Source organism: Chrysochloris asiatica, unplaced genomic scaffold (genome assembly GCF_000296735.1).
Source record: "Chrysochloris asiatica unplaced genomic scaffold, ChrAsi1.0 scaffold00896, whole genome shotgun sequence".
Lineage (NCBI taxonomy): Eukaryota > Metazoa > Chordata > Mammalia > Afrosoricida > Chrysochloridae > Chrysochloris > Chrysochloris asiatica.
This window is the reverse complement of record NW_006409414.1, coordinates 34,654-44,704: the sequence shown is the minus strand read 5'-3', so window position 1 is coordinate 44,704 and position 10,051 is coordinate 34,654. Positions and strand designations below refer to the sequence as shown.

The 10,051-nt window shown below is 52.5% G+C and overlaps 1 protein-coding gene across 1 annotated transcript in view; it reads right to left on the bottom strand.

Moving 5' to 3' along the window:
- LOC102819507 (probable G-protein coupled receptor 133-like) overlaps window positions 1-9,840 on the bottom strand; it is a 15,055-nt gene extending 5,215 nt beyond the window's left edge. Inside the window, exons 1-6 of the mRNA XM_006878005.1 lie at window positions 9,763-9,840; window positions 9,592-9,695; window positions 8,927-9,038; window positions 7,945-8,098; window positions 3,564-3,630; window positions 1,568-1,634 (exon numbers count right to left, since the gene is read on the bottom strand). Of these exons, the coding sequence (XP_006878067.1) occupies window positions 1,568-1,634; window positions 3,564-3,630; window positions 7,945-8,098; window positions 8,927-9,038; window positions 9,592-9,695; window positions 9,763-9,840 (582 nt within the window). The remainder of the gene's footprint in view (window positions 1-1,567; window positions 1,635-3,563; window positions 3,631-7,944; window positions 8,099-8,926; window positions 9,039-9,591; window positions 9,696-9,762) is intronic.
- Between the last annotated feature and the right edge of the window lie 211 nt (window positions 9,841-10,051).

The following is a 10,051-nucleotide window of genomic DNA, read 5'->3' as shown; positions in this document are numbered from 1 at the left end:
GCTGGGAGATGAGCCCCAGGTTAGAAGACACTCAGAATACACAGTGGTCAGGACAGAACACTGTCCCATAGAGTGCTGGGAGATGAGCCCCAGGTCAGAAGACACTGAGAAGACAGAACACTGTCCCATAGAGTGCTGGGAGATGAGCCCCAGGTTAGAACACACAGTGGTCAGACAGAACATTGTCCCAAAGAATGCTGGGAGATGACCCCTAGGTTAGAAGACACTCAGAACACACAGTGGTCAGAACAGAACACTGTCCCATAGAGTGCTGAGAGATGAGCCCCAGGTCAGAAGACACTGAGAACACACAGTGGTCAGGACAGAAGAGGCCAGCTGTGACAAAGCAGACCTACTCCACACGACTTTCTTGGCTGCCATCTTTGGGAGCGAGTCCTGGTGTGGTGCTGTAGGATAAGCACCGGACCACAAAGTCTGGTTGAGCTGCAAGATCAGTGGTTCAAACTCACCAGCTGCTCTTTGGAAACCTTATACAGGGTCGCATGAGTTGGACCAGACTCCACGGCACTTAACAACAACAATAACAATCTTTAGAAGGGCATCTCTTCTGTAGCACAGCTGGGGGGGTTCAAACTTCCAACCTTTTCAGTTAGCGACCGGGCATCAACCATTTGTGCCCACCAGGGACGTAACAGTCCGTACGCTGTCTCCCCAAAGCAGAAGAGCCTGTCGGCTGAGTACACCTGGTTCCAGAATTCCAGGGCTCTTTGAGCAACAATCAGGGGCAGGAGGGGAAGGAACAGACCCCACCAGGCCCCCAGCCCCACAGAGCCGTGCACCTGCTGCAGTTTTCAGGCAGTCTGCACTAAGCCTGCACTGGGCATCCAGGGTAGGGGGCAGTGACAGGGAAAGGGGGCCCAGAAATCAGGTCAAAGGGAAATCTTGTGACCCAAGTCCTGAGACATGCTGAAGCCGGCTCCCCTCTTTGCTTGGGCAAGTGTAAAGATGCAGAGGACAAAGGCAGAGCACATCTGGGACGTACCATTAAGGAACACTGCCCATAACAGTTCTGTAGTTTTACTTCCTTGTGAGATAGCTTATAGGTCAGACTGGTTTGCTCAGTGCCCCAGGCTTAACTTTAAAGGACAAACTGCTGCTGGAGCAGAAGAGCCACCAGTCCCTAGGAGGGGTTTGAACCAGGGTCCTGAAGAACCACACATACTCAGTATCCCATAATAAGTCTTGTCTGCCCCGACAAAGGCCTTGGTGATGAAATCCATCTTGAAGAAGTGCTGCACAGGTATCCAGTTAGCATGGCTCCTAAAAGGGCCATTTCCTGGAAATCCCCACCTATATCCCCATGAATAAACACAATAACTGTTCTCCAAACTTGTTAAAGCCCAGCAAACCCTCTGCTCAGGGAGTCGGGAGATAAGCATTGCATTAAGGCCCCCCTCTCTCCATGTTCATGGCAAGCCTCTAGTCCGACAGAAACCCTGCCTCACCTGACCGGCCTGAATCAAGGAGGGGGTGGGGGATAGCACTCCTCGTAACAGAACCTTGATGTCCCCCACTCAAGATGTGCCCACACGGGCCAGTGACGTACCACAATCACAAACAGAGCCGGAGCCACGAAAGCCCAGATGGTGCCGTTTCCCAGGGACAGCCAGCAACTGTGAAGAAAGCAGAGGCTGGTCAGTGTCCACCCAGTGCCCTGCTATGAGTTTGGGCTCAGGGGCTACACCAGGGCCACATCCGTGACCCCTGAGCCACCACATCTGTGACCTGTGTCTGTGAGCCCTTGACCCTGACCCTACTGCACCTCTGTGTCTGTGAGCCCTGAGCCCATCACGCTTGAGAAGCCCTCATTCATGAGAAGAATCTCCCCATCTTGCAGTTGGGTGCCTCAGGCCCCAAGGGAAAATCAGCGTCTGAGGGTCTAACCACAAATTAGAACTGGGTGTTGTCACACAATCACGCTTCCTCGAAGACTCTGCAGGGAGCTCCTTCTGGACGTGCCGGCAGTCCTTGGGGTCCCTGGGTCATGGCTGCGTCTCTCCATTCCCCACCCCCACCCCCCCCTCCACATGGCTGTCTGCACTCTGTATCTACCTCTTCTCGTTTATTATTTTTTCATGGCATCATTTTCAAATTTGTACTTTGGTAAAAATATGCACAACAAAACATACGCCAATCCAACGATTTCTACTCCTTGCCTTACGCGGTCATAGGTCATGTTGGACTAGGGCCCGCTCTGCTCCAATCTGGCCTCGCCTAGCTTGCAGCGAACCTGCTTCAATACAGTCACTTCCTGAGATGCCAGGGATACAGGATTGGGGGGCGAGGACACTATTCAGTGCAGCCGTCCAGCCAGAGACCAAGGAGCGAGAACCCTCATCTGTGGACACCCCACTTAAAGAAGAATTATGGGGCTACTCCACACAGCTCCTCTGCGCTCAGGCTCTGGCTTGCTGAGAGGTCGACAGATGCTGCAGAGAAAGTTCTGCTTCCCTTCAGGGGTGCAAGGATGAAGATTTCCAGACTCCGCTCCTCAGAAGTCCCTCAAGCCCCCTGACCCTCTTGGATGTGATGGGGGAATCGCGTGAGGAGTCCACTGGTGTCAAGACAGGAGCTGTGGGGAGATGTGTCCACAAGACCCAGAAGAGGACGGAACGGAACAAACTGCACTGAGCCCATCTGAGAGGAGCGATCTCTCATGAGAAGCACGTCAGCGTCTCAAACCATCCACAATGCTGGGACAAGGGCCCTTCAATCTTTCTCGGTTCCATTTGTGCTCAGACAATGCTCCATCTTCAGTAATCGTCTCCCTGAGCTAGAAGAGGCTGGGCTCTCTGATCTTAGCAATCCTGTAGAAAGAACACCTCGTCCTGAGGCTGGAGGAATGTCTAGTTCTTCTCTTCCCGTTCCTGCTCAATGATGTTTCCATTTCTGCTTTTGTTCAGAGGTGCCCCAGCTTGAAGAAAAGGCTGAATAGCTTTCCAAAAGCATTTGAAGTCGTCTTTTTCTTGTCAGAAAAAAATCTTTCTAGAGCTTGAAGCTCTGACCTGGTCCCACATCCCATTCCCCTTCAAGTGTGGACCCACCAGCAGTTTCAAGATGGTGGCCCCAGATCTAGGGCCACATAAAGTCCCACCTCCTACTCAAGCAGTGAGGCACCTAAGGCCCACCAAGACCACACTCACTGGTACAACCGTGCAGTCATGTGACTGTCATCTTATAGAGACTCCATGCTGGCCACCCAAGAAAGGTGGTGGGGCGCCAACACTGGGCTCTGTAGGTGACACCACCTTCTGGAAGACCATGGGTGAAGGAGATCCAGTAAGAGACATCTACCATCTGTCCCAACATTCCTGGAGGGGTCTGACTTCCTAGATTATGAGTTGAAACCGACTAACCGTCACCTAACAACAACAACAACAACAACAACAACAGCAGTTCTAAGGCTGAGGGAGCCCAGAGCAGCACGGCTGAGATTGCTCCTGTCTCCACCAGCCCCTGGGGCCCACCCCACCCTGTAGGGCTCCTGGGCAGGGGAGCTGAGCTGCAGCGATGGTCACGGTGAAGGGAGAACTTGCACTCACTTGTTACTGGATCCATAACTGTCCATGGCTGAGGACATGGAGATGACACAGACCACCAGAGGAGACCCTGCCGAGAAACAGAGACAAACAAATCATGTGCGAGCTTCCCCCTCCCTCACTCTATACCCTAGACCCGCAGAGAAGCAGATGCTGAGGGATCCAGACCAGGGCAGCTGCCCTGCTCCAGGACTGTACAGTCCAAATGGATCCCTCTCACACACGCGCACATGCACATGAACACACGCGCACACACAAACACACACACATGTTCACACGAGCACACATGTGCACTCGCACATACACACACATACACACATACATACATGCACACACATACAATTCTCACACATGCACCACACACACACACACACACACACTTGTGCTAACACTTTGCACATGTGTGCGTTTTTGTTAGAACCACTAACTGAACAAAGTTTTCCACTTGTTGTGTCTGAACAGTGCTCCCAGCAAAACTCAAACACACAAGGAGGGTCCCACCAGCTGATAGGCGACACCACCAGGGGACATGTGTGGTGGCGGCTGCTCTGGACTCCTTCTGGATGACAAGCTGTGCTAGGAGGAAGCCAGTCACCTTGTCTCCTGTGTGTGTGTCGGGAGGGGGGTTGGAGCTGAAAGGCTATTGGTCTCTGAGGCCTCGGGGGGCCCCTCCTGCCTCAGCATGTGACAGTACATTTCTGTTGTAGAAAATAAAGCAGGACCCCACTCCCGTGTCTGAGCCGGCCCCTGCTTCCCATCTGCTGCCCAGTGGCTGGTTTGCAGCTTTCACCTGGTTCTGGGTTACTCCTCAAGGGCACCCCTGCTCACCTGTCTTCCCTGAAAACTAGCTGGTGTGGTCCCACCCCCAGATGCAGGCACAAATGTCCTTGCGGGGTTGGGGGGGGGCAGGCAGGAGAAACGCCTCCCTCCCCGAGGGGTTCCCCAGTACCCACTTCGAAGCTCCTGTAAGAATGAACAGTTGGGAGTTGAGAGGGTACAACTTGTGGCCACCTGACCTCAGGCCCAATGCCAGTTCAGGGCAGGCTGCAGCTCACGGGGGGAAGGCTGACAGGGAGCCCACAGAGCCCAGCGCTTGTCCAAAGTTCCCACCCACAATGTCCAGTAGGAACGTCACTCTGGCCTCCCAGGTCGGCTGACATTCCACAGGAGCGCCACACCTTCGTGCACAGCTCCTAATATTTAAAGATTGGAAAAGGATTTGTTTTTATCTCCAATACACTAAAAATCAAATCGTTTCTCTGCTGGCTACACTGGGTTGGAATGTCATACACACAGGTCACAGGCAGCAGAGACAACGCGACACTTCCACTCAGAGGCACCACTCTCTGCAGAAACGAACCCCACAAACACTCTTTACACAATTTGTTCGATTCGCCATGGTTTATGGTGAGTGGGGATGCAGTGCACAAGCACACACCTCAGTTGCATGGCTGCGTCCACATAGAAACTAGTAAATACAGCGCCTGGCTGCACAGAAACCTACAAACGCTACGAAATGGCGTCATGAGTCATACAAGGGAGCGGCCTCCTCTTGGGGCAGGTCACTGGGGCGAGTGGACACACAGCTATAGGAATTGGAAAGTACCATGTGGACAGCCCCTTCAGGGTTCTGGGGTCATGACCTCGGGAGACTTGCCTATCTCCAGACCCCCGGTGAGGCTCTCAAGGTGCCCCCTGACACCTGGGAGGCCCAGGATCCTAAAGGGGTACTTAATTCATACCTGCCCCACCCTTGGATCAAAGCACAGAACAAGCATGTTTCTCAGCTCGATGAGGACGTGAGCATTTAGGGCAGGTGGAGGACAGCCAGGGTAAGTGCAGGTCCCTGATGCCAAGGCCACTCTTCGAGAGCAAACACTTGAGCACCATGTCAGCATGGCATCATGAAGTCTGCTGATGCTCCTCTGGGACAGGGGGAGGAGGGGGAGGGCGATGGGGGAGAGGAACGACGGTCAACACACAGTCAGCCAGCAGTCAGCAGGTCAGCAGGGAGACGGATGCAGTGAAGGAGGGATGGAGAAACACAAAAGACATCCACACATCGGAAACAGTACCATGGCGGAGGTAAATCAATTACACTGATAATAATGCTCAAAGCGAAGGGTTAAACAACACAAGGGGAAAAACAAACAGAGATTGTCAGACTGGGTTTTTAAAAATGTTGAGCAATGTGGTGTCTAAGGAGTGCTGGCGGCCCCTCCATGACAGAAAGATGTGGCAGTCTGCTTCTGTAAAGACGTTCAGACTGAGGACCCCTCAGAGTGGCTATGAGTCAGAATGGACCCCGTGGCACTCAGGACACAGAACATCTGTTGTCTGCAGGTGACAAACTTTATATTCAAAGTTCCAAGCAAGTTCCAAGCAAAAAGCTACCAAAACAGGTTATAAACACACATGACACGAACAGCAGAGCTCCAAAAGATGTGAAAAGAAAAAGTGAAAGAACTGAAGGAAGCAAGAGACGGTTCGCCCGTAATAGTTGGAGACTTCGGTGCTCCTCTTTCAGAATGTGGAATGTGGAGCAAGTATGAAAAACAACCGAAAGGAAACAGAAGACTTCAAGAGCCTTACAAACCAACTAGAGCGCACAGACATCTATAAACACTCCACTGAACAACACTGGAATACACCTTCATCTCAGAGTGCACAGATACTGTGCGGTTTTCATCACTGATTGCATGTTAGGACACAAAACACGCCTCAAAGGACTGACAGCACACACAGTATGCTTTCTGGCTATAATAGGATGGTATAAGAAATCAACAGAAATAACAAAACAGGGAAATCCATAGATATGTGGAAATTAAACAATATACTCTTAAATAAGCAGGTGTCATAGAACAAATCTAAAGACACAAATAGAAAATATTTTGAGATAAATGAAAAGGAAAGTACAAAACGCCCGCCATGAGATGCAGCTACAGCAGTGCTGAGGGGAAAATTCATAGCTTTAAGCGCTGTGCAGACAGAGCTCAGAGGCACTGTGAGTTGGTTCCAGACCACCACGATAAAACAACTTTTACAACACACTACAGTGAGTCACAAAGATTTGACAGAACCCCAGTTACATTGACACAATGGTGTAACCTATGAAGTGTGCAAAAGTAGCATGAAAATATTTGAAAACCTGTGAGAATGAACAAAGTGGGACAGAGTCAGGAAGAGAGAACCGCAGATGGAAAATTGGCACTGACAGAGTTGCTAACTGCAGAGTTGCCACCAACCTTCCATTTGTTAAGACTATGATGTCTGCAGTCAATCTAAGTGCACTAGAACAAGGCATGCCTGTAGTTCAGGATGACCTTGTGTTGTTAACCTCACCATTCACCGACACACACAGGAAAAAGGAGACATGTAAAATCTAAAGGAAATGTGATGAGGGGCAGAAGCGCATGAAACGTATAAAGGGAATCTAATATCAAAAATCAATGTGAAAAGCTGGCTCTTTGAGATCACCACAATTAAACGCAGTCAGCGATGGGAGCAGTGAGAAAGTGTAGCTCAACCGGGAGAGGGCTCAGCCACCGGCGGGTCAGCAGGGTTTTACTTTCTATTCTAGCCTCAGAAGCTCAGAGAAAGACAAACTACATGAGGGCAAGTGAAAACCGGTTGATACAAATCTCAGAAATCTTTGTGAACAACACTACCATAATGTTGCACTGTTGTGTCTCAGCATCTCCCTCATCTAGCCGCTGCCATTCTGAGGGCGGTATCTCCGTCTCTAACCCTTCCCTGAAGAATTCTGGGCTCTTTGACTGGTACCACATCAAAACAGCAACTTGGGCTTCCTCGAGGGACTCAAATCATATTTCTTTGAAATCTTCTTTGAGAGTTGAGAACAAAAGGAAGCTTGAAGGGGCAGGATCAGGCTGTAAGATGAATGTGACGAGGTTTCCAAAGAAACTCTCGCAGGACAGCCCTCACTGCTCACAAGGAATGAGCAGGTGCACAGTCATGATGGAAAAAATACCTCGCTGTCATTTTCCCGGCCTTGATCTCACCACTGCAGATTTCCATTTCTTCCACACTTCTTTCTCACAAGCCCCTGAGCTCAGCCTGCGTCCTTGGAGAAAATCAAGGTGGCCCCCTTGGAATGCCTCCCAAACAGTTACCGTAACCCTCTAAGCTGACCTCTCTGCCTTGAATGGAAGTGACCCAGCAGATGCCCTGGGAAGCCACCGTTCTGACTGGACTTTGGTTTCGAAGGCCCCCCCAAGGAGACTAAGATAAGCAGGTTACTGAGAGAACTTGTGTGCAGCTTTTCTCCGATCGCAGAGACATGTTTAAACACGCTTTGTTTGGCATGAACCCACGCATATATGAATGGAAGCCCTCGTACACACGGTCCAGCGTGTCCACCTACCCCATCCAATGCTGTAGTAGTACAGGTGCTTGCTGTCCTCTGAGCCGAAGACCCTGACCACCATGCTGTAAAGGTGCAGCCCCTCCACCAGCATCCAGGCGAAGGCGCTCAGGAAGAAGAAGTGCAGGAGCACAGCCAGCACGCGGCACGCTGCCTGGAAGCAAAGGCAGGTGAGGCACGGGAGCCCCCAGGCCGCCACCCGCTTCCTGTGGCCACCTAACGGTCACATGGCCCCGGTTCTTCCTGGGGAATCACTGTTCCTTGCTGCTTCCCAGCCCAGACTAAGCGATTTGGGTGGGCGCGTAACTTGGGCTAACTGGCCACTGCGCTTGTCTTTCTGACACAGAGCTCGGTTCAGGTACCGGGACCAGAATCCGCTAATCTACACGGAGCTGCTTCTGGGCCCCACTTCTGTTTGGCAAGGTTTCTTATGTTACAAAGAAATCATGGGTCTGGGGGTGGGTGAGTGCGTGCGGGAGAGGGGTGCATGCTCACACGCTTGCACATCAGGGGGCTTTAAAAAGTTTGTGGGGAAATGGAATAAACAAAAATCATTGAATTCTTTGCACAAACTTTTTGAAGCCCCCTGGTATACATGTGAGTGCATGGACAAGCACGTGCATGCATGTGTACATTGTGTGTGTGAGCACATGTGTGGGTGCTTCGTGCCTGCACATAAGTGTGTGTATACATGCACAATACACATGCATACATGTGCGAGTGTGAGCACGTCTGCCTATATGTGTGTGAGAGCATACACATATACATGCATGTCAGCATGCACACACACAGGTGCAAAGGTGTGTGCACCGGTGTGCCTACATGTTGTAGTATGTACATGCATGTACACAGGTGTGCATGCCTTGCACACATGTGAATTTACACATGCTCGGTGGATGCTCATGAGTGTACATGTGTGCATCCATACACGTGTGTGTGTGTAACAGTCACAAGGCCGGGGGGGGGGGCGAGTTCTCCTCACCGTGCCTGTAGGAAACTGAAAGCTGAGGAGCAGTAGCACCTGGCCCACCAGCACGGCGAACGACAGGTTGGCGTGGATGTGGTAGCGCTGGTTCCGCATCGTGCTGACGGAGCTGTGGACACACGTGCATGAGACCGCCCCACACTCATTTTGAGAAAGCGGTTATGATGGGCTCCCTGGCCATGGCAGCCTCCTGGCCTTTGCACCTGCCATTCCAGGCAGACACCTGGGCACTATGGCTTCCCTCTCCCCATGGAGAACGGACCACCTGCCTGACACCCTCACCCTCTCTGGACCCGGGGCCTTCAGCTCTGGGCACTGGGTGTCTGTTGACTGTGGCGTGCCTCACATGATGCCACCCTCCCAGCATTCTCTCCTCTGCTGACTCCCAGGGGCACTAGCTCCTTAAAGGCTCCTGAGGGGATAGAAAAGGGCTCCAGGTGTCACTTCCCACCTGTAGGGTCACAGGGCAGAATCCCCTTGTGTGTTGGGGGAACCTGGTGCAGGGACATGGCAAGAGAGGACCAAATCCCCAAAGCCAGGTGCCCAACTCCTCAGCCCGCCAGGTTTCTCAGCCCCCACCCCTGCCTGTACCCACTGGAATGTGAGAAGTGCACATCGCTGGGGTGGGAACCTACAGGAGGCCGGGTCAACAGGGGACTCACGAGAGGACGGCGAAGGTGGCCAGCGTGGCGGTCAGGCAGAGCACGGACAGGGAGCAGCCGATGTAACTGATGGACGACAGTGCCACCTGGTGCCCGCGCGCCAACTGTGCGGGAGTGGATGGTGTCAGTCAGTGAGAGGGACGGGGCTGGGGGAAGGAAGCAGGGCCGGACGCCCAGTCCCAGGCTGTAGGGACCAGGTCTCAGGGGGCCAGGGGGTGGGGCTGTGGCCATGGGAGTCCAGGCCGCCATGTCCACCATGACTGTCTGGGACCCCAAGTCCTGCCTCAGACCCCAAACACCCGGTGGTTGCACCAACACAGACTCATCCTCGGGTCCCAGGCCTTGGCTTTGTGCAAATGCTCCAGACCCACTTACAACCCCTCAACTCCACCCTCTGTCGCCTCCCTACTGCTACCAGACCACCTGCTCCAAGCCAGGCCTCCTCTCCCTGCCCAGGTGT